General features: G+C 48.5%; 2 protein-coding genes across 3 annotated transcripts in view; one reads left to right on the forward strand and one right to left on the reverse strand.

Annotated features, from left to right (window-relative positions):
* Window positions 1–26,884, reverse strand: part of MYLK4 (myosin light chain kinase family member 4) — a 797,874-nt gene that overhangs the window by 231,711 nt on the left and 539,279 nt on the right. The gene's annotated exons all lie outside the window — the stretch shown is intronic.
* FOXC1 (forkhead box C1) lies at window positions 19,300–23,182 on the forward strand. The gene has a single exon (XM_083518170.1). The coding sequence runs from the start codon at window positions 20,263–20,265 to the stop codon at window positions 22,180–22,182; it is 1,920 nt and encodes a 639-aa protein (XP_083374296.1). The 5' UTR covers window positions 19,300–20,262; the 3' UTR covers window positions 22,183–23,182.

A 26,884-nucleotide genomic window follows, 5' to 3' on the forward strand; every position in this document is an offset into this window, starting at 1 on the left:
GATTGGCTGCAGGAAGCTCCTGCAGCCAAGTGGAAGCCGCAGAAGCCCTGTCAGACGTTCGGCTTCCAAAAGAACGTTCGGAAACTGGAACAGTCACTTCCGGTTTTTGATCGTTCGAGAGCCAAAACGTTCGAGAACTAGGCTGTTCGAAAACCAAGGTTCTCAACCCGAGGTACTATTTCTGGGTTAGCGGAGTCTGTAACCTGAAGCGTCTGTAACCCAAGGTACCACTGTAGTGTCTATTAGGACATTTTGGACTCTAGAGGAGAGGAGTTGTTTAGATGATGGCAGTCAGAACTTCACTTGCTTCCAAATATGGATTCCAAAGCCAACCCTAGTGTGTTTGGTGGGTCTTCCATCCTGCCAAGTGGGGCCCTGGGCATTTGCTCCAAAGTCCCACTGAACAGAAGCCCTGCAGGTTCAATCCAAAGCATCTCCACGAAAGACCAGGGAGCAGGGGCAAAGGGAGATTTCAGTCTAAGCCCACAGAAAGCTGCTGCCAGCCTGTAGTCAATACTGGACCAGTTCAGCTAATGGTCCAATTCACTACAAGGCAGCTTCATAGGAACACAGGAAGCTTGCTTGTACGAATGATCCATCAGACCAATGATCAATCTAGTTCAGTTTTGTTGACCCTGACTGTTAGAAGCTCGCCAAAGTTTCAGGCAGGAGTCCTTTCCAGCCCTACTTGAAGACTGAACCTAGGGGCCCTTTCCCTTCCTATGCTCTTAGGATGGAAATCTAAGCAAGATGTGTAAGCAAGATTTAGCCATGATGATGATTGCCAACTTGGAGCCCATGGGCTTTCACTGGTCCACCTGTACAGGTTTCTCCAGACTCTGAGCTTTCCTGTATAAAAAAAAAATATTACGTCTCTATCCCTCCCAGAATGAAAGTTATGGGACAAATCTGCAAGTACCTTCTATACAATTTCTGCAAAATACGTGTGAGAGTGATGTGGCCACCGTATTGTTATTATTAGATAACAACACCGTCAAAGCATGATCTCCACAATCAGGACATAGCTGAATTCCTATGATAAGCATAAGATTGTCTCTTAGATTTTGTGTTATGTTCTCCATGGCAGCCATTTTGTGTTAGGCCACACACCCCATGGCAGCCATTTCATAGCAGCAGCATCCAGCACTGTCTGAAACTTCAAAATGTGGCCATTGGTCCAAAAAATCTGGTGAGCCCTACCATAGAGAGCAAAGTGAATTTAGCTTGTTGGGATCAATAGCTGCGTACATGCTTACCCTCTGAAGTGAGTTATGGACCTCAGCTACAAAATACAGCGTTATAAATGCGTTATAACATTGTGACACGAGATGGCGCTGTAGAGCTGAAATCACAACTCAATGGTATTTTCAATTGTGAGCTTTACAGCAGTTTTTCTGCAGAGCGTATTCAGAGCGTTGCTGTTTTGTTTTTTTAATAGATGTGTAGATCTAGCCATGGTCTCTAGCTCCACTACCTGGGAACATACAGAGAGTGTGATGTCCAGTCTCCATCTTAGAAGCCCTTCACTCTAAATGACTAGAGTTGACAGCAACCTATCAACTGAGGCTACAACCCTGACTCCCCTGTTCAAGTGCCAGGCCCAGCTGCAACAGTTTATCCAACCCATTTCTCTCCATTCTTTTCATCCAGCCCCTTCCATCATGAACTGTAGTACTCAGGTGTACTATCCAGCAGGCATGGAAGAGAGATGAGGGTAGGTGACAGTAACAACAGCACCTAAGGACCTAACTACATCAGAGCCAGTGTGCTGTAGTGGTTAAGAGCGGTAGACTCGTAATCTGGTGAACCGGGTTCGCTTCTCCGCTCCTCCACATGCAGCTGCTGCGTGACCTTGGGCTAGTCACACTTCTTTGAAGTCTCTCAGCCTCACTCACCTCACAGAGTGTTTGTTGTGGGGGAGGAAGGGAAAGGAGAACGTTAGCTGCTTTGAGACTCCTTCAGGTAGTGATAAAACGTGAGATCAAATCCTAACTCCACTTTATTTAATAGTACGTACACACACAATACGTCACACTTAACTATTGAGCTGGGGAGTGTCCATTGACTCAAAATCATCCTCCCCCATGCTGCTCTTCATGGGGACAATGGGATCTTTTTATATATTGCAACATAGGAGTGGGTTTTGCGGATCACCATGGAGGAGCAATGATTAAAGCTTCTCTGTGTTTCCTTTTGGAAAATGAGGCCCAGTGAAGACTGGAGTCTTTATGATATATGCTTTATTTTCACATAGATACAACCTGAGCCTATGTCAGGCTTCAGGGAATTCGATCCCTCCCACAGCGGCAGCCAAGAATCAGATAAACAATAAAAGTTCTTACCAAGTAATTTTATTCCATATTCGCAGAGAGACACAAAGGAATACAGTATTCCCTAGATAATGGCTTTGCTCTAAGGCAAGTCCCACCCCCTATTTCTCCCCTATTCTATGTCACCCCTGCGTCGGCTAATCTGAGCTTTCTGCCTCTGAGCTTTCTGTTCTACTACTCTCAATGCCCACCTAGTCCTGGGTTCAGGAATGCTCTCCAAAGACACCGAGTCTGTCAGCTGTTCCCCCCCCCCCAGTGTTTCTTCTTCCTGCTGTTCCTCTCCCAATATTTCCCAGCTTTTCCCCTCTACAGTCTCTGAACTATGTCCTTCTGCAAACCACTGTTCTAAATCTATACTGTCCTCCTGTTCTTGAAAAGGTTCAGGAGAAGGGGGGCAGCCCCCACCATTCCTCCTCAGTCCAGCCCCTGACAGTCTATGATGGAGGGGTTCACAGCCTTAACACCCCAGAAGATTCTGGCTTCTCCCACAGCCTCAACCATTGCTCCCAAACGTTGCTCCCTGACTCTCTGTCCATCCCGCTGCTTCCATAATGCCTAACTGAAATCCCAAAATGCTAACCTAAAACACTGGCATTGTCTTTTTAAAGTAACTCTTAGTTGAGCCCACTCATTTACAGATGAGATTTGCCCATGATCCTTTGTGTTGTCTTAGTGGCTCATCTCCAGGCAATCACCTCAAAAGGAAATTAGCCTGACTTGTTTATTCCCTAGGATTGAAGAGGTGTCTGACACACAATTTAATACACATGGGTCTTGATTACATCCTAATACATGGGAGTCTGACACACAGTTTTAGCACACAAGACTTAATTAAATTCTAACACTAACTTGATCCGGAATTTAGGGTGCCTTGCACCTACCAAGTCATAATACTATTATGTAGTTCTAATAAAGATCAGGCCCATTAATGCTTCTCATCATCATTATATAATTTTTTGAGAAACCTTATGCAATTGACAGCAATGCATTTAGTGTCACGTATCATGCAGCCTTTGGGATCTGGAAATATAAAAAGTACAGCATATAATGTTAAGGGGCCAATGCAGCAACTTTTCAAAGGGAGCATCTTGAAAACATCCCTCTTCTCCCAGGCCTTTGGCTAATTTAACAATCTATGACCTTTGAAACTGTGGGAGCTATTGCTTTTGTTTGTTATTATGTTGCGTATTTTTTGTGTTTTTATATTGTAACTTGCCTTGTGAGGGTGGTATAGAATTTTTAACAACAACAACAAATTAAACCAACTATCTAAACTTAGCTAAGTATTGAGGACCCCCTGTTTTTGAACAGCCAAGCCGTGGACTGCCTACTTTTGGAAATTTCAATATCTCTATGATAGTTTTTCTTATGTGAATGGTACCATGGACCCGGGTGGGTTATGCGGACCCCATTGGGACTCACTGATCTAAACTGTAGCTGCTAACACCACAGTGAGTCTTGGAGACCTACGTCCCTTATGGCTCCACGTGAATGGCTTTCCAACACTCATCCTACCAGGTTTTTCATAGAACCAACTTACGGTAGCTTTATGTAGTTTTGCACAAAGTTAAGGCAGGGCAGCTGGATGCAAAACTATGACAAACCACCCAAGGGAAGGACCCTCTAATACAAAAGAGAAACTTAAAAGTAAGACAGCTCTTGCAAGACAATAGTATAGTCCAAGGCCATTTGACCCACACAGATGACCCACTCATACTTTGCTATTAATAGCATCACTATTCATTAAAATACTCCTAGTCCACCTTTCACATTTATCTCAAGGCGGGGTACACACCACTTGTCCATAACAACTTACATCCGATAATAAAAGCAGAGCAATAAATAGTTTTCAAGGCTTTTACATGTTATTTTCTCTTTTATGGTTTTATTTGCATAATGCCTAATAAAGGTTTGATTTCAATTCAATTCAATTCAATAAATAGCTGCAATCATCTATGCCAGCATAAATCCTCACTGAGGCAGAATTAAAGTCCTGTCACATTCATCTTTCTAAGCAAAGACCTACACTGATGAAATTGCAATCCAAAAGCGGGGAGGGACAGGCCATGCAGAAACAGACAGACAGCGCCTGGCAGCAAGCTGAGGCCTCGAAAGAGACAGCACAGCTTGCTTCATTTAAACGTGCTTTATCAGGAAATCTGTCTAATTAGAATATCTCAGTCAAAGCACCGGGAATCCCTAATAGCAATAGCTGCATCATGATGGAAGATTGCAATCTCCTTAATTGAGATGCCTTCAGGTAATTTAGTGGCTCTTAATAGCATTTGGGGTTTATGTGCTGGGCTGCTTTTTTTTTTTTTTTTTGGAATCTTTTCCAAATCCCTTCCCTTTCAATTACCTCACCGCTGCCCACACCTAGCTGCTGTGCTTGTTCAGCCAACTTGTCGCACACAACACAGCTACTGACGCGTTTCCAGGCCAGAGTTCTGAGCTAGGACTGCTAAGAATGACCCGAAGAACTGGCCTTATCTTGCGCCTTGAACAGGACCTTGATTCGAAGAAATGGGGGAAAGCTTTTCACAGAATGGAGATGGGGTTTATCACCTCCACTGTTATAGGCACAAGAGCACTACTTAGCAAAAGTTGGCAACATAAACCAGCTGGGTGGCAGAGAGTAGAGTTGTCAGGCTGGTCAGCACGACTGCGTCTGTGCCTTTGGAGCATTCCAACGCATGCATGCAATAGGTAGGTTTAGCCAGAGGTAGCTGGACAACAGTTCCCATCATCTCTGACCATTGGCCCTGCTGGTTGGCGCTGATGGGATCTGTAGTTCAACAATATCTAGAGGACACCTACTTTAGCTCCCACTGAATTAGGCTTTTCCCACTGATTCTGGTGCTGGAGGAGACTCTTGAGAGTCCCATGGACTGCAAGAAGATCAAACCTATCCATTCTGGAGGAAATCAGCCCTGAGTGCTCACTGGAAGGACAGATCCTGAAGCTGAGGCTCCAGTACTTTGGCCACCTCATGAGAAGAAAAGACTCCCTGGAAAAGACCCTGATGTTGGGAAAGATGGAGGGCACAAGGAGAAGGGGACAGCAGAGGACAAGATGGTTGGACAGTGTTCTCGAAGCTACCAGCATGAGTTTGACCAAACTGCGGGAGGCAGTGGAAGACAGGAGTGCCTGGCGTGCTCTGGTCCATGGGGTCACGAAGAGTCGGACACAACTAAACGACTAAACAATAACAACAGATTCTGACATTTGCCAGGGGAACAGACCATATGATCTCCAACTCTCAAGTTCTATGATTCTGTCCTCTCCGCAGCAGAGAAAAAGTTTCATCTTACTTATTTTTGTTTCATGCTGTTTTTCAGGGTAATTTCCTGGTAACAATGCATCCTATATCTGGGCAGTGATTTTTCAAGAATCTCCTCTTTCCCCAATTCCTGTTTGTATGCATATGCATGCCGCAAGTTTCCAACCTGCCTTTCTGGGCACATTCCCCTCACAAGGTAGTTTGCCAATCAGAATTTGAGACACATAAATAGAACACAATGGGTGGAATTCAGCATTACACTAAGATGATTGTTCTGCTTGCCAGATGGAACAATCTTCCCCACACCTTGGTTCTGTGGGGAGTTCTGCACTGGGAGGACTCATAGAATCATGGAATTGTAGAGCTGGAAGGGAACCCCAGAGTCATCTAGCCCAACCCCCTGCAATGCAGGGATCTCAACTAGTCCTTGCACCGGCTTCCACTAGTAAACTGGGTTAGCTGGATCTGGCCCAATAAAAACACAAATCATATAATTACCGCATCCCTTAATTAATAAACAGCAATGGATTAAAAATCCTCAAAGTGGCACATTGGTCAAGAGGTTTGTTTTGCTTTGTTTTTCATTTTCAAAGGAAATGCTATTGGACAAAACAACATATCCATGATTACAAACAGCTAGAACAACATGTTCCTGCATGCTTTAATCAGAGCAACAAATATTAAAATAATTTTAGAAGAGATCTTGCTTCACTGAAATGTCTAATAAATTGTGGCTCATTGCCTTGATCAAGTGCATCCAGACTCTGAAAAGAAGACGTGACTGACTTATAGGTTCCATATGAATGCATGCCATTCTCTGGTATTGTGTTGGGAACTTCCGACTGTCCTCTATAATGGTCAGGGGGTGATGGAGTTACAGTCTGGCAACTTCAGTTTCCCCATCCCTCAGTTAAGTGAAGTAAACAATACTGGTAGCAATGAAGTGTAGTGAAAAACCTACCCTGGTGCATGATTATATCAGTTATGTATTGAAATAAAGTTTATACATACAGATAAGAATAAGCACCATCAACAGCAAATATATATAAATATTTGTCATGGTGCTTAAAGATATGACACTACAGGAAACTAATTTCCTCAAACTTGAAACCAGTTATTTGCAATCTGACCTGTTTCTGCAAATTGCATCCTTAAACAGCTCCCATGTTTTTCTCAGCTTTGCTGCCCTTTCCTAATATTTACCACATCAGATTCTTCAAACACCTTAATTCACCGAATATGGGCAGTTTTCAAAGTTACCAGGATTTGCAGGAAGTGAGCAGTCTGCTGCGGTGGCAAAGGAATAACTCGCATTCATAAGCCTTCCTGGTCTTCATTCTCGTTGAGGCAATCATTTTATTTCTCAGCAAGACCCCTTTCAGAGTGCAGGTGAGCACTCAAATAATTGAATTATTCTTCATGCTGAAAAGCTTTTTTTAAAAATCTCTGCACATAGAAACAAAGCAAATCAGGGAAAAGTTTGTCCTAGTTGTCTAAGTGCAGGGAGGAGCAGCAGTCAATCACATGAGCCCTCACCATTAGGAAATTTTAGATCCTAAACCTCTTGGTCTTGAGGGACACCTCTTCAGACGCTAAAGGTAAAGGTAAAGGGAACCCTGACCATTAGGTCCAGTCGTGGCCGACTCTGGGGTTGCGGTGCTCATCTCGCTCTATTGGCCGAGGGAGCTGGCGTACAGCTTCCGGGTCATGTGGCCAGCATGACTAAGCCGCTTCTGGCGAACCAGAGCAGCGCATGGAAACGCTGTTTACCTTCCCACCGGAGTGGTACCTATTTATCTACTTGCACTTTGACGTGCTTTCGAACTGCTAGGTTGGCAGGACTTCAGATGCTAGGAGTTTCAGAAATAGATGCTGGAGGGATCTATTGGGAATGAACATGGACCACTGGTACCAAACAGTATGGGAAAGAGCCCTACTTGAAAAGCTAACTAACAAATTGAAGTTACCACGGGGACAAACACGGGAAGACACCTTCACCCTGGTGTGGCTCCCAACAAGACAATAATCACACGCAAACACCCTGACAGCATACAAATTGGTATGGCTGACCTGACCCAGCAACGTGCACCCCCAACACACACAAAAACACAATGCGACCAACCAACAGCAACCAACTGGGCCCTGGGCCCTCTGGTCTCTCACAGGACCATCATTGTCCAGCCTGGACACTGAGGTCCCACCCTGACCACCTTCTGGTGGTTCCCTCACTGTGAGATGTAAAGCTGCAGTGAACCAGGCAGAGGGCCTTCTCAGTAGTGGCACCTCCCTGTGGAATGCCCTCCCATCAGATGTCAGATAAACAACGATTTGACTTTTAGAAGACGTCTAAGAGGCCTGTTATGGGAAGATTTAAATGGTTGAAGTTTTACTGTGTTTTAAATATTTTGTTGGCAGCTGCTCAGAGTGGCTGAGGCAACCAAGTCAGATGGGTGGCATATAATAATTATAATTATAATAGATAATAATAGATGATAATAATAAATGATAATACCTATTTACATGACGCTGACAGAAAAGCTTTGCTCATATACTATCTAAAAGACTGACATTTTACTGTCTCCCTCTTTCCTCCCCTCTCTCTTCTCAAATCTCTTTTCCCTCAACCCCATATTGCCTAGAATAGTCATGTCTCACTCTGAATATAAAACTGACTTGCCTGAAGGATTCTATGAATTGAAAAACAGAGACTCTGTTGTTACCCAAGAAAATATTTTAATGAAAACATTACACAAAAAACATGTGGTTGGCCAGCCTTGCAGAGGGCCTTCTCAGTAGTGGCACCCTTCCTGTGGATGTCAAGGAGATAAAGAACTGCATAACGTTTAGAAGACATCTGAAGGCAGCCCTGTATTGGGAAACTTTTATTGATTAGTGTTTTACTAGGTTTAATACATAAGGGACGTTGGTGGCGCTGTGGGTTAAACCACAGAGCCTAGGACTTGCCGATCAGAAGGTCGGCGGTTTGAATCCCCACAATGGGGTGAGCTTCCGTTGCTTGGTCCCTGCTCCTGCCAACCTAGTAGTTCGAAAGCACGTCAAAGTGCAAGTAGATAAATAGGTACCGCTCCAGCGAGAAGGTAAACGGCATTTCCATGCACTGCTCTGGTTCGCCAGAAGCGGTTTCGTCATGCTGGCCACATGACCCGGAAGCTGTACGCCGGCTCCCTCGGCCAATAAAGCGAGATGAGCGCCACAACCCCAGAGTCGGCCACGACTGGACCTAATGGTCAGGGGTCCCTTCACCTTATGTTTAATATATGCTGTAAGCTGCCCTGAGTGGCTGGGGAAAACCAGCCAGATGGACAGGGTATAAATTATTATTATTATTATTATTATTATTATTATTATTATTATTATTACTGCTGCATTTGAATGGGGTCCTGGATTTTCACCTTTAAGCCACAGAGACATTTTCTACCTCAAGGAGTCCTGTCTTGAAAGAGAGGGTAACTGAAACTTGCAAGATATGACTAGCACTTGTGCCTGGGTATTCATTCATTTAAAGGAAAGGCTATTAGGGGGATTAGCTCCTCTGCTGAACTGTATGTTGAAAGCTGTCCTTACATTAATTGGAAACTATGACCCTGATTTGAAGCCATGCTGATAACTATCACCACTAGATTCCATCTAATTGCAGTAATCAACATTTATCTTCTCTTAAATGTTGTGGGTGCTGGGGAGGTGAGGAAAGAATGTAAACATTGGGGGGCAAATGGCCCAAGCGAGATGCAAGGAGTACCATCTGTGAAAATGGCATGTGAAGCTTAAGATAAGCAAAGCAGCTATTTACAAAAGCCGCAATTATCACAAGCTGCTGCTGTTCTAACTTCTTGCTTTGCTCGTCTCACTTTTATTTTAATTTGTTTTGTTTTGTTTTTAATTTTATTTTGCAGGCAGTTCTCAATAGACTGTACTTTTTGCACCTCTTGGCCAGCACTGATTATACTTCTGAGGATAACGCTTCATATATACGAGGACAGTCCCATAAACGTGGCACCACAGGAAAGGGAATAGACACCCATGAGAGGTGGTGGACTCTCCTTCCTTGAAGGTTTTTCAACAGAGGCTGGATGGCCATCTGTCAAAGATGCTTTAGCTGAGATTCCTGCATTACATCAGGCTAGACTAGATGATCTTTGGGTCCCTTCCAACTCTAAGATTCTATGATTTGTGTGTGGGTAAAGAGTTCATATATGGGACGTGGGTGGCGCTGTGGGTTAAACCACAGAGCCTAGGACTTGCCGATCAGAAGGTTGGCAGCGACGGAGTGAGCTCCTGTTGCTCGATCCTTGCTCCTGCCAACCTAGCAGTTCGAAAGCACGTCAAAGTGCAAGTAGATAAATAGGTACCACTCCAACGGGAAGGGAAACGGCATTTCCATGCGCTGCTCTGGTTCACCAGAACCGGCTTAGTCATGCTGGCCACATGACCCGGAAGCTGTACGCCGGCTCCCTCGGCCAATAAAGCGAGATGAGCGCCGCAACCCCAGAGTCGGTCACGACTGGACCTAACGGTCAGGGGTCCATTTACCTTTACCTAGAGAGATCATATATGCTGAAAGCGAACTCAGTTTTCTGAGTGTCAGTCCTCATGTAGCCAAAGCAGCACCCACACACAAGAGGGAGGCATCAGCAAATTTTTGGAAGAACGCCAAGGTTTGCAGAAGTATGGAATCAACATTAATAATAACAGTAGTAGCAGCAGTAATTACTATTATTATTATTATTATTATTATTATTATTATTATTATTATTATTATTATTATATTTATACCCCACCAAGACCGGGCTCAGGGTGGCTAACACCCAATATAAAAACAAATTGATTGAAATACAACTTAAAAACAAGATTAAAATACAACATTAAAACATTAAAATACACCCTCATTTCAATGGAACCTCAAATCAAAAAAATTTCTGGGGGGGATGAAAATGTCAAGTCTTCACCAAGGCTTTCAATTCTCTCAAACCACCCAATGAGGGCGGAGCATATTAAGTGACCAAGAAACACTGGCTGTTGGGGGCAGGGAAATAGAAAATACAGGAGGAATAGAATGGAGTAGTGCAGAACTGGGCACCGGTAGATGGCTGAAACTCTGAACGGGTACACTCCACACTGCAATATTTTGTTGCAGCTCCCCCACTCCACTCTCAATATGATCATTCTTCTTTCTCATTCTGACTTTGACTAAGAGCATGTGGTTGCTTGCATGGAGCCAGGCTGGCCAACGTCTCGTCTGACTAATATCTGGCCATAAATGAGGAGGTGACTTCGGTGTCTCTTCCGTGGGTGTCGGCTTGGCTTGGCAGAGCAGGCCAAACACACAGGATGCAATTTGTAACCCATAAAACCCCTTGCACAATTTCCATTAATGTGTAATGCCTGGGGATTGCAACCCTCCGCAGGATTGCAAAGCTTCCCCTGCCTTCTGCTGTGTGTTGGATCAGCTGGATGAAAAGAAAGGTAACTTCTTCTGGGCTGCATCTCTATGTGGGGGTGTTTCAGCTGCTGTTAAAGAGACAAGAGCTGCGTGCTGGGAGACAGAAGGAGTGGACTAGTAATTCCATAGGCATTTCTCCAAATCCCCCTGGGCTGAGTCCATATAGAATCATATAGAATTGCAGCGTTGGAAGGGGCACAAGGGACATCTAGTCCAGCCCCCTGCAATGCACAGCCTGCGTGGGCTCAAACCACCAACCATTGCGCCACAGCAGGCGTGGGCCAATGTCCAAGTGCCACGCCTTACCTGTTGCACCAGTGGTATTGCAAGCTTAATCACAAGGACATTGCTGTAGAAACCCGTTGCAACTACTAATCAAGTCAGTTTAGATATTTCCCTTACTGGTTCAGTAATCAGAATGAGCATTCACACATCCAGAGAGGCCATCTAGGGCAGAGGAAATCCGGCTTCTAGAATATTATTTTGCAGAGCAAGGCCTTTTGCTGGGACATTTGCTTCCAAAATCCCCTGCCCCTTTCCAGCACCCTCTATCTTAAACCTTGTTGGCCTTTGAGCATCTGTTAACAGCTGCAAAGCTGAGGTGCTGGAGGAGACTCTTGAGAGTCCCATGGACTGCAAGAAGATCAAACCTCTCCATTCTGAAGGAAATCAGCCCTGAGTGCTCACTGGAAGGACAGATCCTGAGGCTAAGACTCCAATACTTTGGCCACCTCATGAGAAGAGAAGACTCCCTGGAAAAGACCTTGATGTGTGGGAAAGATGGAGGGCACAAAGAGAAGGGGATGGCAGAGGACGAGATGGTTGGACAGTGTTCTCGAAGCTACCAGTTTGACCAAATTGCTGGAGGCAGTGGAAGACAGGAGTGCCTGGCGTGCTCTGGTCCATGGGTCAAACACAACTAAACAACAACAGTGAGACCCCATCTTCATGTCGATACATATAGACAGACACACAAGCAAATGAAGTTTATGCAAAAGTCTGCCGTGGAGTCTGCACATACCCCGAGTTCTTTTAAGTATGAGCAACGTCCCTGAAGCGCCCAGACTGTATTCTTGAAGAGGCCTGGGCAGCTTAAGGCAGAAGGCAGAAGGAGGTCCAGATAATAACGCGATTACTATCGGGACCGGCAGGGGGCGCTCCAGTCACACAGGCTGGAGATGCCAATTCACAGGTGGCGTTGCGTCGTGCAAGGCGACAGAGGATGGAAAGCCAGCCCGGATTCAAATCGTTTCTTCAGAGAATGGTTGTCACTCCTCGTCCTGCACCACGCCCCGCTCTTGAGAGGCAGCGAGAGACCCTGTGCTCCAGAGTCAAGCAGTCTGACTTTGGAGTGGTGTAAAACAACGGATCCCGTTAGGAAACAGACCTGTTGATCCTTTTTCTTTCCAGAGAGGCAGCGCTTTTTGCGCTACCAAATTCGGTGAGAACTTATTCTGCCTGGTTTCTGGCTTAAGGGTGCAGTATATGCTTAACTCGTTATACGAGTTGGAGTGGGCCGGCAGTCACCAGCCTATGGCATGACCGCAGGAGTGAGACGGGGAGGCATTTTTCTCCTATAATTTTGGGGTATCTTTTATTATTCCGGATTGGAAGGAGAAGACCCCCGCTTTCTTTATCTTTCTGGCTGGAAACGGCGTTTAATTATCCCAAGACAATAAAATATAAAATAAAATTAGTGGTGTGACTCATCCGCCGCCCCTTCCACAACGCCCATCAACGAAGCTTAAGTGGGACAGAGCTCATCGCAGACCTACTTTTAACACCATCGGTGCAATAACACCACCTGCCTTCGAGCATGTGCAGAGTGCAGAGCGTCCCAGAGAAGCCTCAGACTTCCTTTTCAGTCGGTGAGCTTTTGCTCATTGGACTTGAAGAACTGAGTTTTAAGAAGAGGAGGAGGAGGAGAGAGACCCGCGACGCAGAGAGAGAATCACAAGGGTTTATACCCTGTAGCAAACCTAAACTGAATCAATGGGGTTTAATTCTGATATGGCTGGCTTCCCCCTCGCTGCTGCCTGTTGTCTGGGTCCAGCCAGGTGTCCTTTCCAGCCAGCCTAAACAAAGAGATCTAGAATAAACAAGCAGCAACAAGGAAGCGAGAAACTCAAACTTGGGGGCGCGGGGCAACGCTGGGGGTGGCAGGCGACCCTGGGGTTTCATGGCTCTCCGCACGTTCGTTAAGGCTTGGAAGAATCCCATAATATTATTCAAGCCCTCCCCTCTCCACCCAACCCCCCGCAGTTCCTTCCAGGCTCCTGAGAAAGCAGAGATAGGAAAAGGAAGAGAATATGTCCATTTCCAAGGGGCTGGATCAGGAAAATCTCCTTCTCTCTCTCTCTCTCTCTCTCTCTCTCTCTCTCTCTCTCTCTCTCTCTCTCTCTCCCTCCTTCTTTACTATCACCTGGGAGGGGGAGGGAGGGAGGGGAGGGGGGCACGATGGGACCCCTGCAGCTTTTAAACATCCAACAAGCAAGCAAGCGACTGCATCCATTCCCGACCAAGCTGAGAGCCAGCAGGAGGGGAGGAGAAGGGATGGGAAATCTGCCGGTGGGATCCTCTCTGCAGAAAAGAGATTCCTCTTCCCGAATGCCCCTCGGGATTGGCAGCACGAACCACGCCCGGTTGCCTCCCTAGAGGATTTCCGCAGGCCGTCGCGCAAAACGGTGCCAAGATCTAAATGCGCGTACTTTGGGGAAAAGGTGTCATTCTTCATCCACAGATGTTTTCCCCGCCCCAACCGACCCATATTTACGTTTTTTTCCAGGAAGAGGTGCCCCACTTAACTACCCTTTTCCGCATACCCCAAATTTCACACACAACACCCCTAGAACGCGTCTTTAGGAAGCAAGGAAAGGCTTGTCTTGAATCTGAAGGGAAAGAGAAATAGCAGTTTGGGGTTTGGGAGTCAGGCGGAGCGGAGGCTACGATCCCCCGAAGGTGCTGCGGAAATGAATGGGGCTGACTTGCCAAGGAAAGGGCGCGGAAGTTCAGCGAGAAAGGCGCTGCGCGGAAACTGCGCGTAAGCAGCTTCTCTGAATAAACATCGCCTGGAGAAGTTGGCGGGGTCGTTCTTTCAAAAGCAGCTGCAAAATTATTTGCAGGCGCCTTGAAGGCTGGTGCGCACCGGGTCCAGAGAGGAAGAAAGACTGTGTGGACAAGGAGGTGCAGGGACGCCCTGTAGGGTTCAAGCGCCAATCCAGTACCCAACAGCTGCGCTTGCGTTTGGTCTGGCATTTATTTGGGACCCAATCTGAAGCATGTTTGCCCCGTTGATCTAAAACAGTAAAACCCAAGCTTCAGTCTGGGCCACTGAAATCAAATGCGCTCGACTCTCTGCCTTTATTTCTAAAGCATCTCGCATCTGAAACGCATCTGAAGTCAGTCCTTCCGCACTCAGTGAGACTGACTCCCCAGTAAGCGCGCACAGAATTGCAAGCTAACTTGTTAAGCTCTTCTGAAATTAATGGGACTGGCTCTCAAGAAAACGCGTTTGGCCTCAGCCAGTCCCCTTGTTCTCCTGAGGTTATACATAACTGGTTTTGTAAAATAGGGACGGTTTTCTGCCATGCAAAGAGAGACAAATTATGCCACCAGTATAAAACCCCGATCTAGAACCACAACCCAAGTCGTCGTCGCCGCCGCCCCACTAAAGGCATCCTCCGCCCAAATTCATTTATTTGTAACTTTATTATTCAAGAAAGTGGAACTTTCCTCAGACCAAGATCTCTTAAGGATAGGAGCGGGGATATATATATATAAAAGTCGCGATCCTAAACACAGATTGAAAATCAAATGGCGTTGGTTGGAAATAAATAGGCCCTAGGTCGGGGTAGCGAGGCAGCTTAAATTCGTTGCCTAACAGAGCAGTCCTAACCATATATATTTAGAAATAAGTCCTATTGAGTTCTCACTTCTAAATGGGGATTTAGCTCCGTGGACGCTACTTCTGAGTAGATAGGGTTGCGCTGTTAGCTGGACTTCGGAGGGAAAGATGCGCAGTTCCCGCCCCCGCCCCGACTTCTGCCTTAGGCACCCATTCAGCCTGCCATCCCATAAACCGCAGCAGGGGACTTGGTGGAGCAGTCAAGGAACTGCATAAAACCTCTGGCAAAACTCGGTGATGTAAAACACAAACGCTCCTTTCTTCTCCTGGATGGCATCCAAAAATCACCTCACTTGGGAGGGTGGGGGCGATTTTTTTATACTCTTTATCACACGGAGAAATCCCTACCTACGTCCTCAGCCCGATTCTCGGGCTGCTCGTTTCGCAATCGCCGCGATTTGTCCTAAGCGGAGCGACGAAGCCAGAAATAGGAGCCTCGGATGAAACAAAACATTTCTCAAGGGTGGAATGCAGGAGACATTTCAGTTGCAAGCCTAGCCCTCCCTTATTTAAGGGGACAAATCCCACAGAACTCGGAGGGAACCTGACTAGCAACCTTCCTATGCATTTACTCAGAAGTAAATCCCTCGGCATTCCATAGGGCTTTCTCCCTGGTTAAATTTCCCTAGGGTTGCAGCCTTAATTCCGATTACAGTAAAGATGCATCGAGTTGGGCTGGTCCTCCTACACAAGTTTACTCGGGAGTAAGGGAATGGGATTTGTTATCGCACCTGAGTCCACACAGCGGCCACAATCCAGAGACGAATTAACCTTTGATGCAGCAATTGACCGGACTTTCTTTCGAGTAAACAGGAACAGAATCGGGCTGCAACTTTAGCTGAATCGGGGCCGCCGGCTAATTGTGCAGTGTTGCAGGTGGTTGAAAAATAAACCCACAATTTATTACAATTCTTGAATGATGAGCATATACACGGGGAACTTTAGATATTAAAACAAGTATACTGAGATGGTGAGGGCTTGATTTAATTATGTTAATGTTAAGTCGATCATCTTGCCCTGAAAATACCAGCAAGGAACTTTGAACCTTATTGGACCCGGGAAATCGGACGAATCATCCAGAGCAGTTTGCAGCCGAACTACCGTAACGATTCGTCTGGCGGGGGCCGCGAAAAGGCCCGCAAAAGGCGTTCGAATCGCAAGCCAAAGCGAGCGAAACGCTTCGATCCCGAAAGCTCTCTCGAATTTTGAATGAAAGCAAGAGGCGCCTTTTCAGACGGACGAAGCCTGGAGCAGGCGAACAAATGGCGCAATAACGGCCACCTCCTCCGTGAAAAAGCACTGGAGGTTTTGAAGAAGAGAAATCAGAGATTGCAGTCGGCTCCCCAAGGGAGATGCAGTGCGGGGGGAGGGGGCAAATCCATGGCTGGTACTGACAGCATGTGACACTTGGGTGTTTATACAGTGTGACAAATGTGTGAGTTATGGGGTGCGGGTTCTGTGTTTCTCTTTCCTGCCCCTCCATCAGTTTATCCAGCTGCCACTTTAAAAAAAAAAAAGTTTGATTAACTAAATCACGACTGGTGGCGGTGGGGGGGAGGAACCGCGATTCGTTGTCACGTCAGCATAGACCTGCCACGACTTCAAGACCACTCATTCATCCCAAAAGGTGAAGAAAGCGGAGAGGGGTGGGGTTTGCAACCCGGGAGGCAAAAGGTTTTGGGGTTTTTTGACACATCCTCAGAGTGAAGTTTTGTCACCAGCTCAAGGAAGACCAAGTGTGGAGACTCCTTGCACCAAGCCACAACTCACACGCACACAAGTAGGGTAGGACCAGCTTAAATCCACGACTTAATTTCTTAAATTCCAAGGGAAGGTACCCAAGCACGTGTTGAAGCCTGCCATTCAAACCTACAAGACTTTGGAGATGCCGTGCCCTTAATTAAGGAGCCCCCTTCAATTAGCCCACGTCTAATCTTTGTTCCCAACACTAAGCGGGTCGAGGGACACTGACTTGCAAAGCAAGTCACACGAAGGTGTTAATGAAATTTATTTAGGGACAATCAGTTTGAGAGCGGGGAGTCCAGGGCTGGAGTCGATTAAAGTCAAACAGTTATTTGCCCGAACCTTGTACCTTTCACGTTATAGTTCCTTTAGTAGTTTGCTAAAATAGAGCTGCTTTTTTGCATATCCTATTCGTGATTCATCTTTAAAGCGTTTTGCTCTGCGCGCACGCATATTTTTTTGCCCTCTTGTTCGCAACTGTCCGTCCCTCTTCTCCTAAGAACAGCCCTGCAAACCTCTCCCGGTTTTTGTTTGTTGAAGAGTCCTGCGTAACTCGAAGGCTGGCTCTCTCGTGCTCCCACAAAAATAAACCCTCTCCTTGTCCCAATATCCGTTTTGTAAGTTTTGCATCCCAAACCTGAATAAGTTTAACTGAATGCCAATGCCATAAGTTCAAGTGGCAATTATTTCGTAGCAAATGTGTTTAAAATCCAGACGCTTTCAATGCGAATTTTTCTCATCCCCAGTACAGAGGAAGAAGGGTTCACTACCTCAAAAGATTGCCTCGACAAGCCAGCAATATATATGAATGACCTGACTATGTTTATAAGCAACAATCGCTGTCTTTCCAAGCTGTCACGGGAAAAGCCGATTCATAAAAGGGAGCTTTGGAGAACTCGTCAAAGGCTTGTCAAATGGCAGAGAAAGGAATCTCTCCGGGAAAGTTTGGTCAGGCAGCTGGCTGGAGGGAGCGCGGGAGCGGGGCGGGGCTGCCAGGGGGGTCCGGGGAGTCTTTGGGCCCCCTGCTCCTTCCCTCCTTAATCCGGATTCCGGCCTGGTGTGTGGAGAATCGGTCGAGGATGTTCGCCAGCTCCTCCTTTGCCACTCGAGGGCACAGAGGAGTGACCCCAGGACCGTCGAAGGGCGTGAAAGGAAACTTACACATAGGAAGTCCAGACAGCAGCGAGTAGGTCGCACACGCAGAAAAAGGGGTCGGTTAGAGAACCAAGGCCTTCTTTACTGAGAAGCGTGTTATGGGAGTCTGTAAGGAGCACCGCGGGAGGGTGGGGAGTTCAGCCCGCGATGAGTGAAAGGGTTACGTGGAATAGTTGTGCATTTGTGCATCCTCACAAGCTAAGAAAAAAAAGGGGGGCCTGCAAATTTGCATCAAGAACACTGTATCTAAAGAAAATTAAAATGCATCAAGATCTAATATTGCGATCTGCAGATGTGAATGTTGCTGCGTGCCTCTGCATATTTCTGCATGCGGGTGTACGAGATGGCATAGCATATACCTCGTTCGACGCACTGGTTATAATGGGACGGCTCCCAGCTCGGGTTTATATCTCTGCGGCCGAAATCAGTGGAACTCAATACCGCAGAAGCACGATCCAATAACATATTTATTCGGAGCACATATGAATATTCCTATCAGCAGAAAACTCCGCTTGCCTAAGGTTTGTTTTGCTTGTGTAATGTACATATGTTATATTTTTACTTCTTTGTGTCACTTGAATGACGATCCGTTGTCGACTTCTGGAAAGAGTGACATGCTCTCGGCTGTATTGGTTCATTAACTGGGAGCGGGATAGGGGAAACAGAGGCACGACAAATAAAACGTATTAAGACCAAGGGTTTTTTTGGGGGGGGGTTGCAGTTTCATGGGATCCTTAGTCAGGCCAAACAAAAAAGGGATTTTTTTATTTTAAAAAATCTACAGTGGGAGGCATACGAGTGAAGCCCTCAAAACAATAATTTAACTTTCCAAAACTCCGCAGGAAAAACGAAGCACTTTGTGCCCTCCCCATTTTGTTGTTCTTCAGCAAAGATGACGAAGAGTTTTGTGAAACCCGAAAGCTGGCTCCCTAATTTTAAGTTGGCCTCTGTCCTGACAAAAGTACCCGGTCGCTGTTGCTTGTTTGGCTGCAAACTGTACTGTCTGCAGAAATAATATTTGTGTGCGTGTGTTTATGTGTGTGCGCGCAGGGCCGGTTGATGAGCGCACAGAAAATGTGTTGGTGTGTGTTTTTTTTCATTCCGTAGCGAGGAGAGTGCAACTTGATCCGCATACCTACTCCTGTGTGCGAGGGAAGCATTGGCCTCGGGCCGCGCGGAGGAGCTATATACGCGCGAGGGAGGAGAGGGCAGGGCGACGTGCGCGTGTGTGGCCAGTCCCGTTCTCCAAGAACTATCATTCTCCAAGTTGCTGTTCCTGCCGCCGCCGCCGCGGCTCCTGCTGAAGCTACGAGCCCAACCCGCCCCTTCGGAGCTCGGAGGCGTCTTCTCATTGGCTACGCCACCGGGGCGGGGCGGGGCCTCCCAGTCTCGAAAGAAAAAGGGAGGGGGAAGGGAAAGAGGGGAGGAAAGAGGAGGGGAGGAAAGGAGCCCTGCGAGTGCGTAAAAAAGTCCTCGCCTTGGTGACGGATGCTCAAAAGTTCAGGAGTTTTTCCAAATGCTTCTCCGAGCAGCGCGCGGCTGAAAAGAGACTGTAGGAGAAACGGAGGCAGGAGGCCGCGCTGAACAACCGCAGACCGCTTGGGGAAGGTGTTTTTTTTGGGTCTTTTTTCTTACTTGAGTCCGAGAAAGAGAGAGAGAGAGAAAAAATATCCGGTCTCTCGCGCCCCTCCAACCAACACACGCTGCTTCTTCTTTTTGGTTTCCTTCGCCTGCCTCGGTCTTTATTCCTTTTTTAAAGGAAGAAATCTCAACCTGTTCTCCACCCCCGTGGAAGAAGAAGAAGAAGAAGTTGGAAGGAAAGGCGCTCGGGAAATAAGCGACGAAGGGGTTTTGTGCGCTCTGCTTTACGCAAAGGAGCGCGCGCGATTCCAGTTTCGCCCTTGATGGAAGTAACTGCCTTTTCCTCTCGGCGGCGGCCGCTTCCGTGGAGGATCGGCGCCTTGTTTTAAGAACAAGAAGGAGTAGCAGCAGCAGCAGCAGGAAGAAAAGGAGACTTATTTCCCCTCCCTACGACCATCATCAACCCACCCCCCTCTCCTTTCCATTTATTTAATTTTTTGGCCCGCTTGAGCGGGGGAGGGGAAAGCAGCAAACTTTAACGGGACCCCGAAGTTTTCGTCCGCTTGCTCACTTGCTTGCTCCCTTTTCGGGGGAGGAAGCGGGGCGGAAAGGAAAGATCCTGGTCGCCTCTTCTGGTTTATACTTTTTTGGCTCTGGAGCTGCGGAGGGGTGGAGGGGGGAAAGCAAAGGCGGAGGCGGCGGAGGAGGAGGAGGCGGCGGCGGAGGAGGCGGAGGAGGCCAGTCTGCTGCTGCTGCTGCTGCTGAAGCTGCTGCCGCTTGGTCCGGCTGGCTGGCTGGCAGGGAGGCCATGCAGGCGCGCTACTCGGTCTCCAGCCCCAACTCGCTGGGAGTGGTGCCATACCTGGGCGGCGAGCAGAGCTACTACCGCGCGGCGGCCGGAGGGGGCTACGCGGCCATGCCGGCCCCGATGAGCATGTACTCTCCGCACCCGGCGGCCCACGAGCAGTACCCGGGCGCCGGCGGAGGAGGCGGAGGTGGCGGAGGCGGCGGCATGGGCAGGCCGTACGGCCCTTACCCGCCTCCGCCGCAGCCCAAGGACTTGGTGAAGCCTCCGTACAGCTACATCGCTCTCATCACCATGGCTATCCAGAACGCGCCGGATAAGAAGATCACGCTGAACGGCATCTACCAGTTCATCATGGAGCGCTTCCCCTTCTACCGGGACAACAAGCAAGGCTGGCAGAACTCCATCCGCCACAACCTGTCGCTCAACGAGTGCTTCGTCAAGGTGCCCCGGGACGACAAGAAGCCCGGCAAGGGGAGCTACTGGACTCTGGACCCGGACTCGTACAACATGTTCGAGAACGGCTCGTTCCTGCGCCGACGGAGGCGCTTCAAGAAGAAAGACGCCGTCAAGGACAAGGAGGAGAAGGAGCGCCTCCATAGCAAGGAGCAGACGCAGCAGCAGCAGACGTCTACTCGACAGCAACACCAGCAAGACGGAGGTGGGCAGCAGCAGCAGCAGGCGCCTCCGGTGAGGCTGCAGGACATCAAGACGGAGAACGGCTCGACGTCGCCCCCTCGAGCGCTGTCCCCACTGGGAGGCGCGCCCGTGGCCAAGATCGAGAGCCCCGGGAGCTCCAGCGCCAGCAGCCTCTCCAGCGGAGCGGGGAGCCCGCACGGCGGCGGCGGCAGAGCGCTGGGCTTGGACCCCCCGACGGCCGCCGCCGAAGCGCCTCCCAGCCAGCACCCGCACGCCCACCACCCGCACCACCACTCTCACCCGCACGCCCACCACCATCACCACCACCACCCGCATCTCCACCACCCGCCGCCGCCCCATCACCACCCCGGAGGGCCCCCCGGGGGGGCGGGCGCCGGCGGCTTCAGCGTGGACAACATCATCATGACCTCCCTGCGCGCTTCCCCGGGGCAGGGCGCCGGGGAGCTCTTGGCTTTGCCCCCCACGGCCGGCACCGCAGCCCCGCCGTCGTCGTCGTCCTCCAGCCCCTCGAGCGCCTCGACGTCGCGGACCTCGGCGCTGCCGCCGCCTTCGCTGGCGCTCAGCAGCTGCTATTCGCCGGCTGCGGCTGCGCAGAGCGCGCTCTACAGCGCCCCCTGCAGCCAGGGCGTCAACACGACGGGCAGCAGTGCCATCACGCAAGCCGGCGGCGGCGGCGGCTCCAATAGTTATCACTGCAACTTGCAGGCCATGAGCCTCTACGCGGCCGCTGCGGCGGCGGCTGCCGCTGCTGCCGGCGGAGAAAGAGGCGGCGGAGGCCACCTGAGCGGCAGCCCGGTGGAGCAGGACCCCCTTCCCGAGTACAGCCTGGCGGCCAGCAGCAGCAGCAGCGCCTCTTCCCTCAGCCTGAGCCCTCAGGAGGGGCACCCGCAAGGCGGCGGCGGCGGCGGTGGTGGCCGCCTGGCTTCGTGGTACCTCAACCAGGCCACGGCGGTGGGCGAGCTCGCCCATTTGGCGCCAGCCTCAGCCGCGGCGACGGCGGCTGCTGCTGCTGCTGCAGCTGCCGCCGCCGCCGCCTCGTCGTCCCCGTCGCCGTCGCCGTCGGGCTACCCGGTGCAGCAGCAGAACTTCCACGCCGTGAGGGAGATGTTCGAGTCGTCGCAGCGCCTGGGCCTGAGCAACTCGCCCGTCAACGGCAACGCGGCGGCGGCGGCGGCCGCCAGCAGCTGCCAAATGGCCTTCCCCGGCAGCCAGCCGCTCTACCGGCCCTCGGGCGCCTTCGTCTACGACTGCAGCAAGTTCTGACCGAGGAGAGCGGCGAGGGGAGAAGCGGGCCCTCAGCCGCCGCCGCCGCCGCGCTCTGAGGGGACGCTGGAGAAGCCGTGTTTCCACTATAAACACCAACACACAAACACGACGCTCGCCGCCCCCGAAGCCCGCCCGAAACCTCCACAGACTCTGACCCAAAGACAGCCTTTTTATTAACTAAGGACATGGTTTGTTAAAGGACAGTGTTACTCCAAATAACACGTAAGTTTGTGCTTTTCTTCCTTGCCTTAAAAACAACCCTCCCCACACCCAGAAAGAGAGGGTGCCTGCTTCCCTCGCCTCCCTCTCCGAGAGGCTCTGCCGGCCGCCTTGTGTGGCTCCCACCCCGCGCGCCCTTTTGCGCCAGCCTTATTGGCTGCTGGTCCGGCGCTTGGTTGGGCGCCGGCGACTGAGCGCGCGGGAAATGCCAGCCAACCAGCGGCGAGAGTCTCGCGGGGATAAGTCCAGCGGCTCCATTGAATTCCACGGGGTGGTGTGGATCGCAGCCCTCAATGAAGGCGCAATCCGGGTTCGCTCAAACCCCTGCGAGTTTCGCCCCTGGTTTGCAAGCGACGCCGCCTTAGAAAGGCCCTTCCTTTCCTTTCCTCTCCCCTGCAAGGACTCCTTTATACGCAAGGATTTGTTTCGAAAATGTAAATGGATGCATAGTAATTTATTTTTAAATCTGTAGTTGGACCAAACACCAGAAAGTGTTCTTTTTACCCCGCCCCCCAATGCTTTCAGAAAGGTTGACTTTAAAATAACGTTAAACATTGATTTTTGTTTTGTTTTATTTTCATTTATATATATAAATGGGAAGCTGTATTAATCTTATTTTATCGTTTATCATTTTTTCCTTTTTTTGTTGGAGATACCCTAAAGTTACTGCCTTGCTTGTTTATTAATAAATTACCATTCAGTTGGACTGAGACCATATACGTCTGGATATATTAACCCCACTTTTTAAAGGAAAAAATTAAAAATCCTACAGCTGAAATGTTGATGGTACAATTACTTTCTTCCAATGTGGGCTAAGTGAAAAATACATTTAAAAAAAATGTTTCTTGGGTAACTCGCTCCCATACACCGGTTAAACCAAAAACAACCGAATTTAAGCTTCTGGTTAGTCCTAAACTTGTAAATAAATATCATTTATGTCCATCGATTTTTAAAAATCTGTGTTGGGTGTGTGGACTTGGATGCGGCTGGAATCGACTTAAAAACAAATGTTGATTCCACTGGCTGTTGCTGAGGCTGCTGCTGCTGTTATTTATAAGTTCTGACTATTATGGTTATTAATCTTAGCGAATAGGTGGGAAATGTAAGCCACCAAGCCATCACTGTTGCGAGGCAGCAAATGCAGAGGGTTTGAGCTATTTGACAAATATTTCAGGTTAGAAATATATCTGCGGAAGGTCCGTGGCCGTAATGTGTCCCATATCAAGAGGAAGGCGTTAAAGAAGTCGCAGGAAGTCCTGATCTTCATTTGCAAATTAATGCGTGCTGTTATGAAAAAAAATGTGACATTTATGCATGTGCAGGTTTCTGGATTTTCTAAATATAGGCAGCTATATTTTATAGAATAGTAATAAGATCCTTAAAACCCTTTCTTCCAATGTGAACTAATGGGGGGGGGAGCTGCTCAGTTCCCTCCCCCCGAATATGTTTCTTGGGCAACTCGTTCCACAAACCATGGCGTCCTGGATTTATTTCCCCTTCCCTCATTATTCCAGATAGGTCGCTAGTTCTTAAATATTTTTTGCTGCTTTCCCAGGGAGCGATTCTATATGCACAAAGAACTGAGAAGGAAAACTAGTCTCCCTCATTGTTACCTAGAGTTGGAGTCATTTTCCCTCTCTCTCTTACGCACACAAACACACTTTAAGCAGAAGAAACCCCCTTTGCGGATGGCTGCAAATCGCAACGGGTGATGTTTTGGTCAAATGTAGAAACTCGCCTTCAGGTCATCTCTCAGTGAGGTTTGCAAGGAATGGAGGAAACACCTTTGCCCACTTCGTGGGTAATACCCCAACAAAATGCAATTTAGCCTTTTATCTGCGAGGGATCGGCCGCGCTGTCAGAGGCGAGGCGAGGCTGCTTTTCTGGGGAGCCTCCGGTGAGCATTTTTTCAAGAGAATGCAGCTCCTATCAAGCGCTCTTATCGGAGGCAACACTTGGCAGTAATTGCTCCCGGGTTGTTAAAGGCCGCAAACAGTAAATAAATCCGGGCTAATTTAATTAAAACCTGAGTAGGCGCCTTCTCATCTTAGTCGTGCTTCCAGAGTAGCAAGCGAGCAAGAGCTCAGAAACTTGAGGACGGATTTTCCTCGCTTTTTAGTGCATTTCCCTATCGGAATTAATCTCACGCACTCTTGTGATCTTGTGTGTTTGTGAATTGTGCATTTGCTTCCTTTTTCAAAGCGCTTCGAATTGTGAGACGTAGACCCGGATTGAGGGTGACGCTGTGCGGATTTATCCTATGTGGCTTGTTTGAAAGTAGGAGTCCTACTGAGCGCAATGGCATTTACTCTCAGGAAAGCGTTTGCAACCTCGGAATTGCACCCTGGGAACGATTCTCCCCTCCTTTATTTGCGAAGAGCACTTTCGAAATGCGGCAAAATACTTTAATTATTAGTAGGCCAGCTGCTAGTCTATATAGCTTGGACTTGAATTTAAACCACAGTCGATCTGCAATTCAGTTCACCTAAAGTTATTACATATGTGAGGACTCCGGAGTAAAGCAGTTAAAATTAGCAGGCCTACCTAGAATATGAAATCGGCCTAACCTCAAAATACTTGATTTTAACCGTGTTAGGGATGGGGTTGTGACTCTTTTAAAGGCACCTACTTGCTACATTCCATTGAACTCAATGGTCCTGAGTGAGCCTGCTGAAGTTTGCTTTGGCGCACAGCTTGCGATGTGGCCTTAACTGATCTGGCCTTAGCACGACTATCGATTCCCGATTCAAAGAGAGCTCCAGGAAAGTAGCAGGATCGCTTTCGATTTGATCTTTTTTTATTTCGGAATAGATTCGTATAGATGAGCCTTTGTACGTTTTGTGCTTAACACATCCAGTTCTATCTAGGAGTATCTAGCAAACCAAAGCATGTGGCTAGTTGAAGTTGGCTCTCCGAAAGCGAAACGAACCATGGAAACGTTTTGAAAGCCCCATTCAATCCAGTGGGAGAGAACCGGCCTGGCTTTGTGCTCCACTCTCCCACTGAAATCAAACTGCAGCGCTCATGGGCATTTATAATTTTGGCTGACTCGCGCGCGCTCTTTGTGTTTTGTACATATAAGGAGCCAGGGAGAAAGAAAGGGAATAATCGGAGGTGGGCATCCCTTCAGTTTATTAGCTGTGTCTTTTCAGAGCTGGGGTGGGGAAACCGGGTTGAGGAACCTCAGAGGTGGTCCCACCACGTTCAACTGAGGCGTCGGTGTGCAAGCCATCAATGGGAGACACTCTTGGTTTCAGTGAGCTCATAAACGGGGAATTTACGAACTGTGCTTATGGCGGGCTTATTCCTTAGGTCCTTTCTTTCTTTCTTTCCAACCCCCCCCCCTCTCCCCACCCCAATGTCCTTTGTGAGAGAAGACAGAGTGGCGGGGAGGAGAGTCTTTCTTCGGATGATGTTTGTTTGCTGATCGCCTCGATTTCCACTGGCGAAAGCTACTTCCTGCCTTCCCAGTAGTCCGCAGCCAGATGGGATCAGAGGACCCCATTTGCAGGAGCAGAGGCCACGACAAAATACATAGATTTGGGGGCAAACGACGTAGGAAGAAGAACTGGGTTTCAGTGCGTGCCAGAAAGCCAGCCAGCCGATTAAGACACCCACCCACCCCCTTTTTAAGGCGGAGAGTCGACATCCTACGACCACCTACTCCGAAGCGAATCTCCCTAAAATCGGTGAGACTTACTCTCACGTAAAATGGTTGGGCTGCGGTCCGGGTGAAGTGTGGCCAAGATTAAGTCTTTTAGTCCCTTCCCCCTTTTATTTCTTTCCAGGGAAATGAGAGCGAGGCATCTTTGATCCCAACTAGGCATAGCTGTCAACTTTTCCCTTTTCTTGCGAGGAATCCTATTCGGAATAAGGGAATTTCCCTTAAAAAAAGGGAAAAGTTGGCAGCTATGCAACTAGGCATGGAATCAGCATGGCCCATAACATTTACTTGGGGTAGTGAAGTCCCCTTTAAACACAGTATAGTCTACTCACAGGTAAAAATGTATAAAGTGGGGCGGAGGAAGCTGCGTTGCTGTAATATCTGAACAAAGTTTCCAGGAATGAGAAGCAAAGAGCCTTTTGAACCCTTGCGACTAAGACTTAAACCCCTGGGGCTTGTAGGCGTCACTCTTCGGTTGCTTTAGAGCTGGCTAGTTCGCCCTCAGATAACTTTTTCTTTTTTTAAAAAAAAGGACTCTAGATGGAAGTCTGTCCCCGTTGATGTGAACAGAAGTTGTTCCCCTTAAGGACCAGCCCTCTAAAGCTATATCCACCAGACTGGGAAATCGTGGTCTCTTTTTTCGTCATTTCTATGTGCATTAGGGTGATAGTATCCAGCAGCTACAGCTCCCATGGAGTTGACAGGAGATGACATGAGGTCAGGATCCGGCTTGCAGTCTGACCCAACCAGCGCGCAGGGAAGCCTTTCTTTAGACAAAAGAGGCCACTCAGTTGGCTCTTGTTTCACCACTCGCCT

The sequence above is a fragment of the Podarcis liolepis genome (genome assembly GCF_965112155.1).
Source record: "Podarcis liolepis genome assembly, chromosome: 8".
NCBI classification, from domain to species: Eukaryota; Metazoa; Chordata; class Lepidosauria; order Squamata; family Lacertidae; genus Podarcis; species Podarcis liolepis.

Excerpts from the sequence above, each read along its gene's own strand:
- FOXC1 (XM_083518170.1), top strand. The coding sequence starts at position 20,263 with ATGCAGGCGCGCTACTCGGTCTCCAGCCCCAACTCGCTGGGAGTGGTG.